The 19,611-nt window shown below is 48.4% G+C and overlaps 1 protein-coding gene across 1 annotated transcript in view; it reads left to right on the top strand.

Annotated features, from left to right (window-relative positions):
• Positions 1–2,268: 2,268 nt before the first annotated feature.
• Positions 2,269–19,611, top strand: part of sptbn5 (spectrin, beta, non-erythrocytic 5) — a 41,617-nt gene continuing 24,274 nt past the window's right edge. Inside the window, exons 1-33 of the mRNA XM_088305379.1 lie at positions 2,269–2,382; positions 3,052–3,318; positions 3,387–3,554; positions 4,438–4,557; positions 5,029–5,183; positions 5,250–5,478; positions 6,578–6,664; positions 6,733–6,840; positions 6,923–7,007; positions 7,692–7,825; positions 7,889–8,109; positions 8,261–8,399; positions 9,775–9,894; positions 9,960–10,048; positions 10,155–10,308; positions 10,387–10,590; positions 10,855–11,061; positions 11,126–11,276; positions 11,434–11,570; positions 11,639–11,848; positions 12,487–12,639; positions 12,712–12,842; positions 13,725–13,985; positions 14,938–15,013; positions 15,089–15,300; positions 16,098–16,344; positions 16,422–16,561; positions 17,180–17,279; positions 17,361–17,531; positions 17,678–17,842; positions 17,972–18,061; positions 19,091–19,227; positions 19,393–19,579. Coding sequence (XP_088161505.1) covers positions 2,269–2,382; positions 3,052–3,318; positions 3,387–3,554; positions 4,438–4,557; positions 5,029–5,183; positions 5,250–5,478; positions 6,578–6,664; positions 6,733–6,840; positions 6,923–7,007; positions 7,692–7,825; positions 7,889–8,109; positions 8,261–8,399; positions 9,775–9,894; positions 9,960–10,048; positions 10,155–10,308; positions 10,387–10,590; positions 10,855–11,061; positions 11,126–11,276; positions 11,434–11,570; positions 11,639–11,848; positions 12,487–12,639; positions 12,712–12,842; positions 13,725–13,985; positions 14,938–15,013; positions 15,089–15,300; positions 16,098–16,344; positions 16,422–16,561; positions 17,180–17,279; positions 17,361–17,531; positions 17,678–17,842; positions 17,972–18,061; positions 19,091–19,227; positions 19,393–19,579 — 5,169 coding nt within the window. The remainder of the gene's footprint in view (positions 2,383–3,051; positions 3,319–3,386; positions 3,555–4,437; positions 4,558–5,028; positions 5,184–5,249; positions 5,479–6,577; positions 6,665–6,732; positions 6,841–6,922; positions 7,008–7,691; positions 7,826–7,888; positions 8,110–8,260; positions 8,400–9,774; positions 9,895–9,959; positions 10,049–10,154; positions 10,309–10,386; positions 10,591–10,854; positions 11,062–11,125; positions 11,277–11,433; positions 11,571–11,638; positions 11,849–12,486; positions 12,640–12,711; positions 12,843–13,724; positions 13,986–14,937; positions 15,014–15,088; positions 15,301–16,097; positions 16,345–16,421; positions 16,562–17,179; positions 17,280–17,360; positions 17,532–17,677; positions 17,843–17,971; positions 18,062–19,090; positions 19,228–19,392; positions 19,580–19,611) is intronic.

Raw genomic sequence — 19,611 nt, 5'->3', positions numbered from 1 at the left:
TATCGGCACAGCCCGAGTGCAGGTTGCCGACTGAAAACCTAAAGGGCGACCAGTTTCATACTCGTGAAATGAGAAATTTGCTCAAATTTGGGAGTAAATTTGCGACCTTGTTTCGTCATGTGCAAAAGTAGTGACCTTTGAACAATGTCGTGCTAAAATGGAGTTTTGCAAAATTCTCCTTTCCAAATTGCATCTTCCAAAAATAGCAACAAACAAAAAAGTGTGGCAATGGACTCATTTCCTGCCAGCGAGTGGTTCCAATAACGCAAGGGCAGATGTTTTCCAAAACAGTTTTGCAGAATGTTGACCAAAAAAAGGCTTTTTTTTGATGCACTGATAAAGTTTTGAGCTTTTTCATAGGTTGATTCCACCCAAATCAAAACGTGCCTTTTCAAGCGCAGCACTGACTTTGATGCAAATGTTTTTTGCTTTTTGTGACACCTCAAACTCGAAAAACAAAAGCAAAACAAATCATTTCTTTACAGATGCAAAACTTGGCGCTCACTCACTGCATGCCTCGAGGTGACTTTCTGGCTTAATAATTTTATTTTATTTATTTTAAACGCTAACTACTGTGACACATGTTCTGTTCATAGCATCCATACAATATAGTGCGCGTGTTGTATTTGAGTGCCAGAACTTGTCCGACTTCCATCCCGTTGCCATTTTTCTTCCTCCGAATAAACATGAGTCAATCTTCTACTCAAAACCTGTGCAGATCTCAAATCCACACAGATGCAACACCGCCATCTACTGGAGTATATGAGTCATTACACCTGAATTTTGCCGTTTGCTCACAAACCTGTCAAGGGCGTCGTACCTTTGAGGGCGGGAAAGACAATCGTGCGGTTTGGGTTCAGATCTTGCTCCTTCCCGACCAAGTCCTCAAACATGATCTTTCTGGCTGGCTCCGTCCTCGAGGACGCTCGACCGGCCGGGACCTTTGAATGCTCTGGTGAATTTGGTCCGGCCGAGCGTAGAAGAGGAGCGCAGCAACGTAGACTCGGGGTCCTCAATGGTGTTCCTCGAGGACCGCCATCCTGCCCGTTTTCCTGGTCCCCGCCGTGCTGCAACACACCCGATTCAAATGATCCGATTATCAGCAAGGTGTGCAGAAGCTAGATGACCATCCTGCTCTTTTCATTTCCATCGCGAGCGTCTTGACAGCTTTCGGTACCTTGTTCTTCTTCGTTTTCTTCTTCCCACAAAGAGAGCCCACCACACGTTGCTGGCGTTGGAGGAAGAGCATTTTCTGACTGAGCACCTTCTTATATATAAAATAAAAGCTTGGTGACGTCAAAGTCAAAGATTTGATGTTCACCGGTGCAACTCAATGTTTGGTTGCATTTCGTCAGTTCGGAGCACTTGGTGGCGTTTCAATTTGCTGCCCCGCTTCCAGACGCGGACTTCAGGATGTTGCGCTGATGAGATTCTGCTTGAGGTTTGTCGTTGCTGTTGTACTTGCCGTTCTTCACAATGTTCTAGGTGAGGTTGGACTTCAGGCTGCGCTTGAAAGGTTCCACTTAGTTTTACTCGAGAGAGTCAAATTGAGGCTTGTGGTTCGACTTGAAGTTCTTCCGTTTTTTTCTGCAGTTTTGTGGTTCTTGAAATTGTTGCGGTGCTTGCGGTCTAATTGAACTTCCAAATGCGGTTCTACTACGGGTTGTATGTTGAGAAGTTCTGATTGAGGTTCTCAAATTTCCCCATTGTGGGACTAATAAAGGACATCTTTATCTTTGAGATTGTACTTTTGCTATTTGAGATTCTCCTTGAGGCTCGTGCCCAGCGTCTCTTTGAACCGTCCGGGTGCTTCGGATGCTTGTGAGTTGCGCGTTTCATCATCAAGTCTCATTTCAAACTTTTTCGGGCCACTTGCCTCCCATTGAACACGTCCGTTACTGAGACGGCACAAAGATTGGCTCAAAATGATATTTCAAGAAATGTTGCGTAGGAATTTGTCAAAATTCACAAGAGCGTGATCGAGGTGAACGTGTCGAATTTGCACATCAGACAATGTTGCCGGTCCTCCAGGAAGTGTACCGCTACTTGTCACTTTAATAACCCTTTTCTAGGCAATAAGTCGTCTCAAAGTGCGCTCAAGGAATGCTCATAACGTTGGTGAAAACGCTTGGTCAGCGCCAATCAGGTGACTCCGTGAGAGGTCAGCTGACGGCGCAGAGCACCTGACAGTCATCATCCGATTCAGGACATCATCACACATATCCTACCGAGACACTTGACGATTTAGGACGAGCGCGAGCCATCGGGATGCAGGGTGACGAGGACGGTGCCGGCCGGATCCGAGAGCTTCAGGAGCAGAGGATGATGGTCCAGAAGAAAACCTTCACCAAGTGGATCAACAGTGTCTTCTCCAAGAACCAGGTCACACATTTGACATGATCTCGACGCACATGTATGTGGCCTGTTAGCATTGTTAGCACCGATCTTAAACCCAATTCAGCTCAAATTGAAGTGGCGCATTTCGTAAATGAGCAATAGCGCTACATACGTAAATCAGCGCGATATAATTAGCGTGACATAAATTCATAAATATATAAAGCATTGCCAAATGAACATTAGCATCAAGCACGTAAACGTTGCATACTTTAAAGCGTTACATACTTTGGTGCTAATGTTACATAAATAGCATCATAACATTAGCGTCACATTTCATTACATTACAACTCTTAGCATTCCAAACGTTAGCATTGTTCAGAGGTCAAGCCAAACAATTTAATAGTTCGCAACAAATGCTCACGACTTAAGCGTACACGTGTCGTCCTTTGAGGAGGTGTCACCTGTCGTGTTTCCGTGCTGGCTCCACACAAACCGCTCGACTAAGCTTTTGATTTGTATTTTGACGACGGGCAACGCTTGCCGGTGCCAATGACTCGACACTTTTCCACCTTTGATGTTTCACCCTTTTGATACAACGATCCAAAAAACTGACAGCGAAAAGCTCATCCACTGCCCGCGCAGTTTTATTGGTGGGTGACATCGGGAGGTTGCAAAAGCTCGCAAAATGTAAGCTTCTATGAGCGCTCGCTTTAGTGGGAGCGCGACACGAACCAAAGGGAGGACACGGTCGCTGATGATGTCATCAAATTCATCCCGAAAGCCAACTCAAAGTGTTTGAGACACTTTTTAGCACACTTGTGTGCCTACAGGACGTTGCGCAACTCTGGCAGGAAGCTGGGCAGCGGCGGCCTCTCGAGGATGACCCCTGACCACCTCAGCTTAACTTCCTGTCTGCCTTTTCCGGAAACATTACAAACTTATTTTGAGAAGAAACGTCAAACTAATCGTCAACATGTTCAAGTGCCGCTGTTCACTTCCTGGCCAGTCTTGGCTAATATCGTCACCCGTGAATGTTTGCGTGTATTCAGGAGAAGGCAGAACTGACGGACGTGTACACGGAGCTGAAGAGCGGCGTGGTTCTGATCCGGTTGCTGGAGCTCATCTCCGGTCAGACGCTGGCGCCGCCCAGCCGCCGCAGACTCAGGGTCCACTTCCTGGAGAACAATGGCGTCGCTATCAACTTCCTGAGAAGCAAGGTGACTTCCTGTTCCTCACCCATCACACCTGACACATGCGCGCACACGCACACGCACACGCACACGCACGCACACAAAACTCAAGCACTTCAAACGTGTATTTGACCACTGGTGACATCGCGTGGTCACTTTTAGTATTACATTCACCATCTTGCTTCGTTCGCGGTAGTTTGTCGACTGAGACGCGTACAAAATGGACGGTGGAGTGCATTTCTCACTCTCACCGCTAGATGGTGCCAACAACTTTCACAAGCCACCTGGCCACCTTCAGGTCACGTTGGTTAGCTTGCAGCGCTTTTTGAATGATTGATTTATCGAACATATGTCAAACACATCATAAGACATGGAAGTATAATCAAAGAGAAAATTAAAATACAATACATTCAGTATTTATTTCAAACAGGAAGAAGCAAAGACTGATCGAGTCCGACCCCGCGTTCTCTATGAATTTTTCGAAATCATATATTATCTTAATACGCAAGTAAGTTACTCATAAATAACCCAAATAAAAACAAAACCAAACAAACAACGTTCCATTTCCCATATGTTTCCATATAAAGCATAAAGCATTAAGAATAAAGACCGTCACGCCCATATATGATTTGTATTTGTTTTGGTGCTACATTTTTAAACCTCTTTTCTTTTGAAGTAATTCACAACTTTTCAATTCATTATCATAATCATTCTATAATGGAAAACACAGAAACACACGTTTTCTTGATGTTTGTTCTTATCCTTGTTTTTTTTTTTTTAAGACTCTTGTACAGCAAATTTGGAATTTGTATTCGAAATTAATTTGAATTTGACTACAAAATATTGGATGACACGTCCTCAAGAATGTTTCGAATGTTTCCAAACGTAACAATGCGTGCGCGTGCGTGAGGTCCGAGTGGACGCGATCGGTCCGGAGAACGTGGTGGACGGCGACCGCACGCTGATCCTGGGCCTGCTGTGGATCATCATCCTGCGCTTCCAGATTGGGAACATCAACCTGCTGGAACAGGTGCACACGCATGCACGCTTTCTTTTCCATCTTCCATCCCTCTTCTTTTTTTTTTCTTCTTTTTGTCATTTTCTCACAAATGACTTCATTTGTTCCCCCTTTCTTCCTTTCCTTCTGTGTGTCCTTGCCTACGCTCCCTTCCTTGATTCATCTTTTCTTTCCTTCTTTCAGTTCTCCCTGCCTCGTGTCTTTTTGACCTTTGCCGAATTTCATTTCTTTTTCACTGTTCTTCTTTCCTCTCCCTTATTCCTTTTTATTTTTCTCTCCTCTTTTCCTTCCCCTTCATTTCCTTCCTTCTTCTCCTCTTTTCTTTTTTCTCTCTTTGTCTCCTTTACTCCTTTGTTATTCCATTTTTTCCATTTCTTCCTTTCTTCATTTCCCTCTTTCATTTTTTTCTATTTCTCACTTTTCCTTTCCTTTCCTTTCCGTTTTGTTCACCCACGTGTGTGTGTGTGTGTGTGTTTGTCGCAGGACTCGGGTTCGAGCAGCGTCCACGTGTCGGCAAGAGAGGCGTTGTTGATTTGGTGTCAGAGGAAGACGTCAGGATACGCCGGAGTCAATGTCCAGGATTTCTCCTCCGGCTGGAGGGACGGACTCGCTTTCAATGCACTCATACACGCCCACAGGTGACACACAGAAGGACGCTTGAACACACGCACTTAGACGCGCACCCACTGCTGTCTCGCGCTCAGGCCAGACCTCCTGGACTTTGCCGGGCTCCGTGGCGACGACCCCCGCCGGAACCTCCAGCAGGCGTTCGGCATTGCCGAGAGGTCGCTGGGCATTATGCAGCTGCTGGAGGTGGACGACATCGTGGTCCCGCGGCCCGACGAGAAGTCCATCATGACCTACGTGTCGCTCTTCTACCATCACTTCTCCAGGATCAAACACGAACAGACCGGCCAGAAGAGGATCGCCAAGGTGAGCGTTCCCAACCTCCAGGGGGAGCCGCGATACGCACACACTTGCCTCCAGGGGGCAGCAACGCACTTTTATTACAGTCTTATATCTCGACTAACGTAATTTAGTTCCGTTCGTCGAGGTCTCCGTGAGTGTCGAGGTAGCCACACGCTACGCATACCATTCTTGCGGTGGGAGAGAAACGCACAGACATCATTTACTTGCAGTACCGCCCGCTACCGCTAGTGGGCGCCGCATACACACAGTGCAGTGACGTCATGTATAATCCAGTTGTCAATGTGGATTAGGCGGGATTAGAGTCAGGAAGTCACCGGCAGGGACAAGTACAGCACATTCAAGTCATCACAGACAAGACGACGAGGTCGCTTGAACGTCTCGCAGACCATCAAGCCATGTCAGTAAGTGTGACGTGAAGTCAGGAAGGAAAGGTTGGCAGTATGTCAGTGGGGGGGCACCTCAGTGAATTATGGGTAAGAAGGAAGTACAGAAAAGAGACATCCACGCGGAGCCTGCACAAGGTTGGTCCAACCGCATTTCCAAGCCAAGTTCCAGGAAGGTCGAGTCAGAGAACACCAACTTGGAGAACATTAAATCAGAGTAACGAAAATAGATGACGCCATGTTGGAACATCACTTTAGAACGTTATGTGACAAAACATCTCCTCAGCACCAAGTTAAAGAACATTAAGTCCGAGGACATCAAGACACAATTCAATACATTATTTTAAGAAAACAGGGGGTTTGAGAGAGCATCAAGTCGGAGCACCTTAAATTTGCAAGTTAGAGAGCATCAAATTAGAACAATTAGTTTGAATAACAAGTTGAGGAACATCAAATCAGACTACCCAATCATAGAAAATGCCTTTGGAATATCAAGTTAACAAACATGATATTAAAAAACATCAAGTTAGACGAGATCAAATCAAAACACCTTCAGCGACAGATGTGACAGGTGTCCAAATCCGGTCCTCAAGGGCCACAACCTTGTCTCCCTCCCGCAGCACACCTGATTCAAATGATCCAAAACACGCCAAATCTCGATAGAAAAATCAAACGTGACAAATTTGGGAGGCTGGTTCAGTTGCGGCCTTTGCCCTCAGATTGTGGGCATGCTGATGGATGTGGACGCCATGAAGGACCAATATGCCAAGATGGCGTCGGAGCTTCTTCGTTGGATCCAAGTGACGGTAAGAAGAAGAAGATCAACGATAATTTGGGACTATGGAGACAATATAAAACTCATGAGGGATTGCAGGTGCTGCGCCTCAACGACAGAATTTTCCCAAACTCGGTCAAGGAGCTCCAGGTCCTGTTGGTGGACTTCAAGACTTACAGGACGCAGGAGAAACCGGCCAAATATCAGGTGAGCAATCAGATGCTTGGGAATTTTTTATGGAGGACCATCAACTTCCTCTTAGGTCATCTTGGACTTCTTTCTTCCTCAGGAACGTGGAACCATCGAAGCTCACTTGTTCAGTCTGAAGACTCAGCTGGCTGCGAACAACCAGAGAGCTTACACACCACCAGAAGGTACACACACAAACTTGAAATATGGTAGGTGATTACCATGAGTAGACATGACCCCCCAAAAAGCAAAAAAAAAAACTCACAAAGCCATTTACAGGCAGTCTGCCATTTTGGTTCGAAGCTGCTGTCATAGGGTCATTTTTGCCATTTGCAAAGACAAACGTCTCCCAGAGACTTTGTCCAACTGCTCCCGAATTGGAACTACCTGACCTAAATGGCCAACAATTTTAAGTTTCGTACTCGTGAAAATTTGACAGCGCTCGAATAGTCTCAAGAAGTTATGCCATCTATCAAGGATATCCAACATGGCGCACCGACCGCATATTGCCAGGATGGCCAAGTGGCTGCCAGGATGGCCAAGTGGCTGCCAGGATGGCCAAGTGGCTGCCAGGATGGCCAAGTGGCTGCCAGGATGGCCAAGTGGTCTAAGGCGCCGCGTTCAGGACCCAGTCTCCCCAGGAGGCCTGGGTTCGAATCTCGAATTTCCCCATTGTGGGACTAATAAAGGGATTATTATTTAATTGGCTGCCAGGATGGCCGAGTGGTCTAAGGCGCCGCGTTCAGGACCCAGTCTCCCCAGGAGGCCTGGGTTCGAATCTCGAATTTCCCCATTGTGGGACTAATAAAGGGAATATTATTATTATTATTATTATTATTATTATTATTATTATTATATTCCTTGTGAAGGCCAAACTCTCAGAGACATTGAGAAAGGTTGGATCCTTCTGGAGAAAGCGGAACACGAGCGCGAAGGAGCCTTGCAGGAGGCCCTCCTGCAATTGGAGAACCTGGAGCAGCTGGCCCAGAAGTTTGCCAGAAAGGTAAGGAAAGGTGGAATCTGATGAGATGTTGAGACCAGATGTTGAAGTGGTGTCGATGACCAGGCTGCCCTGAGAGAAGGCTACGTGGAGGACACCCTGCGCCTCATCTCCCGGCAGGATTTTGCAGGTCTGAACAGTCTGGAAGAGGCTCAGGCATCCACCAGGCGTCTTGAGGCGCTCGCCACCGATGCTCAAGCCAGGGAGCCCCGCTTTGCCGCCCTGCGAGACATGGCCGACGCCATCCGGAGAGGAAACTACCACGGCAAGGATCTCGTCAGCAGGAGGTGAGCCAGACCACAATGACTTTGTGGGGTGCCAAGCAAAGTTGGATTTTGGGGTCCTGCGTGTCTGCCAATAATAATCATGAATGATCTTTCATACACACCCTAGTCGGCCTGACGTCAGGTCTTAAAACGATGTCAAAATGTTTGGCAGGGAAGAGAAGATCAGTGGAGCTTGGAAGGATCTTCTGCAGCTGCTGCAGGAGCAAAAAAGTCTTCTAGCAAATGTCGTCTCCACTCACAGCGTCCTCCGAGACATCGACATCGTCTCCCAGGAACTTCAAGACCTTCATGTGTGTGCAACAGAAATCTCAGTGTCGGTTGTTGCGGATGTTAGGGACCAATCCCCCAACGGTCGATGTGGATAGGAAAAATTTGCTGTGGGTCGCAAGAGTCTTCATACCCATGAGCAACACTCAATTTCTCGCCACAGAACCAAGTCCAAGTGTGTGTCGACGTCTGCGTGAAAGGACACAACAACGTGCTCTTTCCTCTGGATGGACTGCATAAGTCAGTGTTGCAAAAGTGTTCACACCAAGTCATCAAGTCCCAGTCAAGTATTGCTTGCAGCTTCCGAGCGCTTCGGATAGCCAGCAATGACTTTGGATCCCTTTTTCTATCGGCCGGACATCCGGGCTTTGTCGAGAAGCTCGGCTTTCTTCTCCTTGCCGACAGGTCAAGGTTGAGACTTTTTGCCGACTCGGAAAAGGTCCTTCTCCGCGCCGTCGTTGTCTTTCGCAGGATCCGACGTCCCTCGTACGAGGACGAGCTCGCCAGGGCGGGAGGAAGACAAACTGGCCCATATCGTGACGTCGCCACGCTAGCGATGGTCTGAGCCGGATCGTCAGCTGCGTTCGGGCCAAAAAGTTGCAGTTTCCTTTCATCCGACCGCTGGAGTGTCTTTCCGATGCGTGAACGCAGACGGCAAGCCGGCCTTGAGATGTGGTTTGTTCGGGCGTGGCTTCTTGTTTGCATTCGAGAGCTTTCCTTGTGAACTTTTTGGACTCATTGGTGCCAGCGGCCCGGAGAGACTTCTCGCCGAGGGCTATGCTCTCGTTTCCTCTTGCCTTTTGTGCTGGGCGCCCTCTTCCTGTTCTTGGAGGTTCACAACGGCACTTTTGGATGACGCTGCCATGGCTGCAAAGCTTTGTCCATCTCTTGGCTTCTCTGGAACTTTCTTTCTGAGGTCAGCTTCTTGGACTTTCTGGCCGTTGTCTTCTGACAAGCATGTGATGACTGCGGGCAGGTGAGTATTTTGGACACGGATGCAATACTTTATGACGTGCTCTCATTTTCAACTCCAAATAACACATTTGGTGCAGTGGTGTGAAAACTTTTGCATCAATGAAATACACTCATGCAATCCATCTACAGTAAAGCCAGCCCATTTCTTCCCCCACCAAGGACTGGTTGGCTAGTACAGATTTTTCATGGACCGGCAACCATTCTTAACGTATATGGCTAGCGGGCTGGTACCGAGATGTGGCCTCGGGGTTGGGGACGACTGGTTGAAACCATAAATGTACCGCAAACTACGGGCTCACTCCTTATCCTTTACACTTCCTTGCCACCAATTACTAATGTCCTATGAGCCAAGGATTTGGCGCCATTTAGTGGCAAGTTAGGGTATTAAAGAAATGCTGACTAATGCTGACTGGTCGCTTGCAGGCCCAGGCCTCCTCCTCTGAGTTTGGCAAAGAGTTGACAGAGGTGGAGTCTCTCCTGCAGAAGCACCGCCTCCTGGAAACACAGATCTCAGTCCACGGCCAGACCATCAGCACCATCAAGGTTTGTTCTTCGTGTCGTGGCCGATCATGTGACACACTTTAACGTGTTGGTGTGGCCTCTTGCAGAGCAACGTGAGTGACACTCATGTGATTGACGGTAGAGTGAGAGCTCTGCATAGTCAGTACACGGCTTTGGTGTCGCACAGCAGCAGCAGGCAGGTCGCGCGCGCATGCGCACCCACACACACTGCTTGTGGTCCTTTGGTCCCTTTCCATCACCTTCCTTTGTGAAGCTTTGACTCAGCACGCATGTGCCCACAGGAGGCACCGTTTGGAGGCCACGTTGGCTTTCTTTGAGTTCTTCCACGATTGCAAGGAGTTGGAGGCGTGGTTTGACGAATGTCGGATGCAACTGCAGGCCGCCGGTCTCGGACGGGACGTCGATCAAGTGACGCTGGCGCTGCACAAACACAAGGTGACACGCGCACAGGTGCGTCAACGCACACCCGAAAACTGAGTTTGTTCTCAATCTCATGCGCGTGTCCGTGTTAAGGCGTTGGAGGCGGAGCTTCACGCTCAGGAGTGCGTGTATTATCGCGTGTTGCGTGAAGGTGAGAGAGTCAGCGCCGAGCAGAGCGCAGACGACCGGCGATACGTCAACAAGCACATAAAAGCGTTCAGCAAACTCTGGAAGCAAGTCAACGCTGACGTCAGTGCACGAAGACAGCGATTGGATGCCGCCTCAGTCATCAAACAGGTACATGCCAAACACAAAGAACAGTCAATAAAAACCTTCTTTGCGACCATGTTGTGGTTTTGCTGACACAGAGCTGTGCTTAAATTATTTGACAAACTTCATTTGTAACCCAAACCCGCTTTGCCACAAACCTCGTGCCAAATGAGTCGAGGAGCTTCACTTGGTTTGCTTCCATCTTGATGCCAACAAACTTTGTTGAAGTGAGTTGACAACTGTCATTTCGCTCCCACGCGCTGATTGCTTGTCGTTTGTTGTGTGCACCAGTACTTTGCGGACGCGGAGGAGGCAAATTCGTGGCTGAGTGACAAGAAACCTCTGCTGACTAGCGAGGATTACGGAAAGGACCAATCCAGCTCAGCCGCTTTGTTGCAGCGCCACCTGCGTCTGGACAAGCAAATGACGGCCTACGGCGCGGAGATGAAGAGGCTGTCGGAGCAGGCCCGGAACGCCACCCAGCTGACGGCGCTCACCGTGAGTTCCGCACAACTTCATATCGATCGCTCACCGTAACATCACTGGATTCTTGTCTGTGGAGGTGGAGCCCCAGCCGACCCAGGTGGTCCAATCCAGCGACTCATCTGATCAGGAGGGACAACAAGGGACATCGCCGCCTCCCAAGACCGCGAGTGGAATTGGTTCCGTGTGCCAGGAAGTCAAGGCCAAGGTCCGGTTCAGATACAGCCGAGGTACTGGTTGAGCCTCAGGACGCTGTAGACCAGATGTGGGAAACTCTTTTCTATCTTTATGGCAGCCCATTGAACATTGACGTCATCAAGAGTCCTGGAATATTTCTGCACAAATGTTTGCTCCTCACCGTTCCCTAACCTTTTCTGACACGTCCAGGTGGCTTCCCACTGGATCAAAATGAAACGGTGACAATCATCAGGACCGACCTGGACCGTGACAAAGTTCTTATCAGAGACACGCGAGGCAACCAGCAACCGGTCCCCAACACGTACCTGACATTTCTGCCAGCTCGGGTCCGATTTGATCCATTGTGGCGTTCGTCAGACCTCTGCATCAGTATCTAACGTCCATCTTCCTTTAGGCTTCTCCCACCACGCCGGCCTCCAACAATGATGTGCCGGACTCCCGGGGCAGGGAGTTGAACCGTCTGAGGCGTCGCCGCTCGACCCGTCGCGTTACAGCTGAGATCCAAGGTAGTCGGGGGCCAGATCCTCACTACCAGAGAGCCACGGTGGAGTCGACCCAGGCTCGACTGGACCAGGACTACACGTCCATGTGCCACCTCTTGCAGGTGAGCATGGCATTGTGGAAAATATCTGTCGTATGAAGAGAAGGACTGGAGAAGGACCAGAATGGCACTTGAGACGTACCCGTGGGGATTACAGGGTACTCGACTACAGAAGGGTTACAGGATCTCAGAGTAGGCCTAGAGAAAGACTAGTGGGGGTTTTGCTATGTAATGCGGAGATTACAGGCGCACCAGAGATGTTCTGTAGAAGAATTAAAGAAGTTCTATTAAAGAACTGGTTTGTGACCAGTGTAGGACTAGAAGACAATGACAACAGAACGACTACCGAAGGTCTAGAGGAGAACAAGAAGGGGACTGGGACGCACCCAGGATGGTTGCAGGCCTACTGGAGGATGTCAAAATAACAACAGCAGGAAGTCAAGAAAAGTACTACTGTGGGACTAGTGAATGACTCAGGGGGTACTAGTGACAGAACAAGGGCATCAACAAGAACGACTGAGGGACTAGAGATGTAGCAGAAGCCTAGAGAATGACCATAGCAATTCTGGGAACGACCTAGTTTGGGATTAGAGGAAAACTAATGCAGAACTAGAGGAGGACTCTAAAGAGCGAATGCAGGACTAGAAGAAAAGTGGTGCAGAAGGAATGATTGTAAATGTATCCTACATTTTCCTTTTCAGTCTAAGTTAAAGGTTCTGGAAGACGCTCTGCTCCTGCATCGTTTCCATGGCTGCTGCCAAGAGTTTGAGTGGTGGATGGAAGACAAGGGGAACGTACTCGACACTTTCAACACACGTGCCAAAGACCTCCACGTACTTCAGGCCAAATATGAGGTTCACATTTTGGACTAATGACTCCCTCTTCTGCATATTAAGCTAAATAATAACAGCAAGCCGATGTTCCAGAACTTTGTGACGGAGCTGATGAGTGGGCGCGGGCAGTTGGATGACATCATCAAGATGGCCGATGAGCTGGTGAACATACGGGATAGTAAACATCGTGGCATCCAGACACGCCTCAACAGCCTTTCCCACAGGTACCACGAGGGGCACACATCAGAGCAGGAACAGAATAGGAGGACTAGAGCAATGCTAGAGAGAAACTCAAAGATAATTAGACTAAGACTCGCAGCAACTACAGTAGTACTGCAGCATTATTAGAGTGGGACTACAGGAAGACTGGTTAAACTTTTGAAAGAGACTAGAGCCACACACGAATGGGAATTAAGAGTTTTGACTTGGACTCTTTTGGGGAACTGATTGAAGCCTAGAGGGTGTCTAGACAGGAGGACTGGATAAGCTCTAGAGAAGGACGAGAGGGGAACTCAAGAGTTATGAAAAGAAGAAGAGAGAGATATACGAGGACAAAGGTTTGACTGGATGAGGCCTTTGGCTGGCTAGAGAGGGTAGTTAGAGACGAGCTGACAGGAAGTCTACAGGATCACTAAAGAGGTCTCAGGGAAGGCTCAAGGAATTGTCATTGAACACTAGCGCTGGAAGGACTTAAGAGTTACTAGCTGAATTACAGGGAAAATGGTGGAACACAAAGGAATTGACAGGGAGTGGGTAAAGACTTGTTGAATAAAAGGAGTTTAAGGGAGGACTAAAGCTGGACTAGAGGAAAACTGTAGAATTTCTTGAAGGAGGCTAAACTATAAGGTGGCTAAATTAGGGCTAAACAAGGACTAGAGAAGTGATTAAGGAATACTACTGGGTGATGACCAGCAGACAAGAGGGGGGAGACTACAGCAGAACTAGTAGGGGGCATTTGGTAAATGGGTAAATTAAGTCATGAGTTGATCATGGACTCTGTTGAACCCATAAATTGAAGGACCACTGTGATTTGTGATTGGCCAGTTCCTGATAGCTAACCGCATTGCTTGGTGTGCGGCTGTCTTAATTGTGCTTCCCTGCCTCAGGTGGGACGGTCTCCTGCAGCGTAAGGACGAGAAGGCTCGTGAGCTGTTGATCACAGCCGATGTGCGCTCCTTCCTACAGCAAGTACAGGACACCAGGACACAACTGCAGGACCAGCTGGAGCGGCTGGACCCTGCAGACCTGAACATGGGCCATGGCGGTCTGTTTGCGCTGCAGGTCAGAGAGAAGCAGCAAACAAGCACCCAGCGAGATGTCAACACCCTGGAAGGAAAGATTGCCTCCCTGATGAACCTCGCCAAAATGTAAGTTGAATTTGGCTTCACGGGCTAGAAAAGGACTGCAGCAGGACTAAAAGAAGACTCGACAATAACTGGAGGAGTAAGAGAGAAGAACTAGGAGAAGAGTAGAGGTGTAAGGATGGTCTAAACAAAGACTGGAGAAGGCTTCGAGCGAAGTCGAGAGAAGGACTAGATCAAGATGAGGATAAGGACTGGAGGCGTGATAAAAAAAAGGTCTAGAGAAGGGTTAATAAAGGAGGAGAAGATGGATAAAGCTGTACAGATGGACTAGACAAGGACGAAATAAAATTCTAGTGAAAGGCTAGGGAAGAACTGGCGGAAGACTAGAGAAGTACTTGGAAAGGTCTAGATAAAGACTAGAGGAAGACTAGGAAAGGACTCGAAATGTCTAGAGAAGGGTGAGAGGAAAACATGAAAAGGTCAAGATAAAGGTGTAGTCGAGAGCAAGATTAGAGAAGGAATATCAAACTCCTTGCGTACTGCTATCGGGAAATTAGGAAGGAACTAGAGAGAGTATAGGGAAGGACTAGATAAAGTCGATGGAAGGAGTAGGGAAAGACTAGCAAAGGACTAGTGGAGCACTAGAGACTGTCAAGAAATGAGAAGAGGAAGACTTGCAAAGATTTAGTGAAGGACTAGAGAAGAATGAGGAGAATACAAGAGAATGCCGGTAGAAGAAGAAGAAGAAATCCCTTTATTGTCATTGTACTCAAGTGTGCAACGAGATTAGAGAGTAGTGGGTGTAGAAGAGGACTACTGTAGGCAGCCTGGGAGAAGGCTAAGATGAGAACTAAAGAAGGACTTGAGAGGGGCTTTGGGTCAGGACCAAAGGAAGAGTGGAGTGGAGTAGAGGAGGACTAGGTGAGGACTAAAGGAGTATGATAGGTCTCATAAAGCACTAGTTAAGGACTTGGAGTCAACTAAATGATTTGATAGGTCACTTCCTGTGTGTCAGGAAGCAGGACTGCAGTCCAGCGGAGAGCGAAGCCATCATGGAGGAGGTGCGGGATCTAGTGTTGCTCCTGAAGCAGGTCAGTCACATCAGGTATCATTAACATGCGTCGCTTGTCTTCCTGTCACCTGACACACATCTCCATGGTCCTCAGGTGAAGCGTCGAGCCGTGGAGCGCCAGCGCCACCTGGAGGATGCCAGACGACTTTGCCACTTGCAGCAGCAGGCCAAGGAGCTGCAGCGTTGGGGGATGGCCACACGGGAGCTTCTGCTCAGGGATAGCCTAGCGACCGACGTGGCCTCGGCTGCTGCGGCGCTGGAGGAGCACGAGGAGCTATGGATGGAGATGGAGGAGTACAGGAGGAGGTGCGGAAACAAGTCATCGCATAAGATCATTCTTAAAATCGAGAAAATAAATGCCTCACCTCAAATGAACTCTCACTCGTGACCGTAATCTGATCTCAACAACTGTGCGTTGGACGTTTTTGGTGTGGATTCATTCAGCCTGAATCAAGATGACCCAAATTTGGGGAAAATGATCGCTATCCTTTGATCCTCCTCAGTCGTGGCAAGAAACTGAATCTAAACTCCTCACCTCAAATAAATGTTTTATTTTTCTCAGTCGTGCGTGAGCGTTGAATCCATCCTTCTATTTTTCTGAAGCGCTTATCCTCATTCGGCTTACTTTACGATGACCAAAATCGGAGAGAATAAATGCCTCTTCTCACATAAAGCCTTTATTACGCTCAGAAGCCACCATAATTGGACAATTACGTACGTGTGGTAGACGTCATAGGTGTGGATTCAGTCCGTGTCGTCCAAGGGGACAAAAAACCTAAGAAAATAAATGCCTCACCTCAAATAAACACTTTTTTGTGCTCAGTAAGAACAGTAATCACAATGTCGTTGGTGTTGACTGACCAACTCGGATTGTGAATGACCAAAATGTGAGGAAATAAACCTCTCAACTCAAATGCTCAAATTTTTCCCAGTAGTGACAAAACTCTGACGTCAATGCTGAATGTGGTTGGTGTGTCACTTGGATTCCGGATGATCAAAACTTTGAAAAGCAAATGCCTCACCTCACGCAAAGAAATCCGATTACTGTCATGTAAAGTGAATTCCTGCTGGACATGCTTGTTCCCTTCCTGTCCGTATCCCAGACTGAAGGAGACTGAGACTTTGGGCGAATCGCTGCCAAAGTCCTCGGACAGGAAGTGGGGCGACTTAGACATCCTGCAGTTGCTCGCAGAGCTGAGAGCTGATAGGTCCAAGCTGGAAAGCCTGTGGACCAAAAGGAAGCAGCGCTTGGTGCAGCAAGTGGCGCTGCAGAAGCTCAACCAGGAGGGGGATCGCATCGAGGCGGCCGTGGCCGGACACAGAGCCAGGCTGGGCCTACAAGAAGTCGGGGTGAGGATGCTAACGCTAGTACGCCAACCAGCGGTTGCTAACGATGATACGCTAACCATTAGTAGCTACCGATGCAGGACTCTGTGGACGCCGTTGTCAGTCTGCTGGGTCGTCAGGACAATCTGGAAGTTGTGCTGAAGGCCCTGGACCAACGCATGGATCTCTTTTCTAAGCACAGCCAACTGCTGGTCAGCCAGCAACACTCGGCCACCGCGCAGTAAGCAACTTCCGCTTGATTTGTGATTGACTGAGTCAGCGATAAACATGTTTGTCCTGTGCACATTGATTCTTGATGAAAAATGATGGATGGTGTACGTGCGTGCGTGTGGTATGTTTTGGACATACTGATTGTAAGTCGTGTTCTGTTGTGTGCTCACACGGCGTGTTGTTCGCGATACGTCTTTTCTTTTCATACGTGTTGTATGTGCACGTTATATATTATGGATTTCGTGCGTTTGTGTTGTGTGCGCATTCGTTGTATATCAGTGCTTCTCAAATTGTGGGGCGGGCCCCCCCAGGGGGGCGTGGTGCGATGCTGAGGGTTGCGCGTTTTTTTCCCCCCACCGTACTCCGATAAAGTGTAATTGCACCATCCACTCCAGTAGTTGGCAGTGGCGCTCTCATTGCCCATTGTGCGCAACGAGTATTAACTCTACGGTGTTGGTTTGTTTCGCAACCAAAATGCAATTATTTATAGTTGCAGCGGAGAGTCGGGGTGGGTTGGGGACGCAAATTGTTTTCGTCTTGCTTTGGGTGACAGAAAATAATTGAGAAGCACTGGTTGTATATTGTCCTTTGTGTGCGCAGTGTATTGATTGTGTGTGGTGTGTGTCAGCATCCAGAACAGGTTGAGAACTCTCCAGAAGGCCAACATGAAGTTGAAGGAAAGTAGCGACGAGAGGCGGAGTCAATTGTTGGCCTCCAAGAAATATCAGGTCATCACCCGGCATTCACGTCGCTTTGCGTTGTTGTGCGGCTGGCGACGGCAAAGTGACGCGTGTTCAATTGCCTCGCAGGAGTTCCGGCGGGACGCCGACGAGCTTCTGCTGTGGATGGATGACAAGTCCAAGATGGCCGATGACGAGTCGTACCGCGAGCCCGCCAACATCCTGTCCAAGCTCAAGAGGCATGAGGCAGCTGAGAGGGAGATGCAGGCTCATCAGGCTTGGATGGAGAGACTGGTGGAGGTAAAATGGAAACGCAACTACAACAGAAAACACTCGCCACTGCCAACATTCCATCGCAGTTCTAAATGAACATATCTGTGTGTGTGTTAGCATGTTTGCATATATGTCTTTGTGTGTTATGTGTCACGTGCTTTATGTGTGTCCAGGTCGGGCGTGACATGCTGGTCGAGGAGCAGACAGGTGGCACTCACGTCAGAAAGATATCCTCTCAGCTCGCCAGCCGCTGGCAGTGTCTTCTGGACAAGATGGCCGACCGTGGGGACAAGCTGAGGCAGGCCGGACAATGGGAACAGCTCATGGACGTGCTCAGGGTAAGGACAATCTCACACGTTCACCACACACTACAATAAATGAGTGCGTGTGAGAGATGTGCTGTGTCTATGAATGTCACCAAAAAAAGCAAAAACAAGAACACAAAATGTCCCTGTTCCTTCCTCTAGGATGTGAAAGTCAAGATGGAGTCCATCCAGTGGACGCTCAACAGCGCCCCCGCAGCCCACGACCGACGCTCCAGTCGGCAGATGCTCAAGGTGAGGACCAGACGCACAAAAACGAAAGGCATCACCTTGACGATGTTGGAGTTGAGTCACCGTGGAAATGAGAAGTAGATAGTAAATCAACCTTTAAAAGCCAAACTTACTCCAACGCGTGTTCGTTTTTTTGTACTCAAGAAGAAAAGGGTCAAATAAAGACTCAACAACTGATTAGAGTTCCGATATTTAGTTTCTTCAATTCCTGGAGTTCAGGAAATAGTACAAAGACAGATATCTGGGCGGCCTTTTCTGCACTCGAGCGAGCACAGTCGAAAAATGCCCAGCTTCAGATTTTGTGGGAGTTTTTTTTTATTTCAAGGGTAATGTAGGTTGAATCGGCCGTCCTCGCTCCCTCCCACGGCACGGGTCCACGTCCAAGGGAAGGTCTTCCCCAGGTTAGTCATCGTCTGGATAGTCGATTCCCGTCTGGTTCCGTAGACCGGCTCGCCAAGGCTGGCCTTCTCGCCGTCTCTCTCCCCGCTGGCATTCCTCTGTAATCTGGTCGGTGTGCGCGTGTGCGCGTGTATGTGCACGTGTATGTGCGTGTGCTCCGATCTCCAATTGTTATGTCCTTCGGAATGTGTTTTTTTTTTTTTTGCGATAGCGTCTGTGTGAGTCGTCCAGAGCCCAATTTGCTACGTTTGCATCTCTACAGCCAATGTGGAGAATGCGCTTCGGCGTCTTTGTCCATGAAGTGCTGTGAATGTGAGGGCAGCTCATGGGAATGTTATGTGCGCAAATCTATTCTCACCACTGAGAATCTCAATAAAGGTCACACATTTAAACTAAGCACTATAAATTTAGCACATGAGAATAATCTAATAAATCAGTAAACATCAGGCCTACAATCCCAGTCATTCTTGTGACCCGTGCTTCTAGTTTCATTTGATAAATGCTTCTTGTTTCATCAATGTTTCAGTAAATAGGAACCTGCTAACTTGAATTATCGACATTGTGTCCCGTATGGGTTTAAAATAATGGCAGTAATCGTAATAGAATCCCTCTACGACTATTTTGTGCCTGTAGGAGCACCATCAGCTGGAGCAGGATGCCAAGGAGCTCGCGGAGAAGACCAGCACCATCGTGGGCCGAGCCAGGAATCTGGTGTCTAATCATGTCGACTCGCAGGGAATCCTGCATGAGACAGACAACTACCTGACTCTGTAAGTGTTGCATGCAACGCTGTGGCCCCTCTTTCCGTGTCCAAACTCGTAACTTGAAGAAAAAAATGTAAATAAAAATATTGACCATGTGACAGACCGTAACTTAAAAAACCCGTAAACTAGGGAACTCGTAAGGAAGCTACCCCTGTGTTTGTGGATTCTTAGGTACAAGTCCCTTCATAAGCCGTTAGAACATCGCCAGGCGCAGCTCGAGGCGCTGGTGCGACTCTACGAGTTCTACTACGATGTGGACCTGGAGCTCAGTTGGATCTTAGAACACATGCCCTCCTCTGTGTCATCGGGCCACGACAAGTCTTTGGTGGGGGCCACAAGCCTCATGCAGAAGCACAAGGTGCCAATCACCACGCATCACATCATTAGAAA

Source organism: Idiotropiscis lumnitzeri, chromosome 1 (assembly GCF_059441095.1).
Source record: "Idiotropiscis lumnitzeri isolate Australia: NSW breed Sydney's pygmy pipehorse chromosome 1, RoL_Ilum_1.0, whole genome shotgun sequence".
NCBI classification, from domain to species: domain Eukaryota; kingdom Metazoa; phylum Chordata; class Actinopteri; order Syngnathiformes; family Syngnathidae; genus Idiotropiscis; species Idiotropiscis lumnitzeri.
This window is presented reverse-complemented; position numbering and strand designations above follow the sequence as displayed.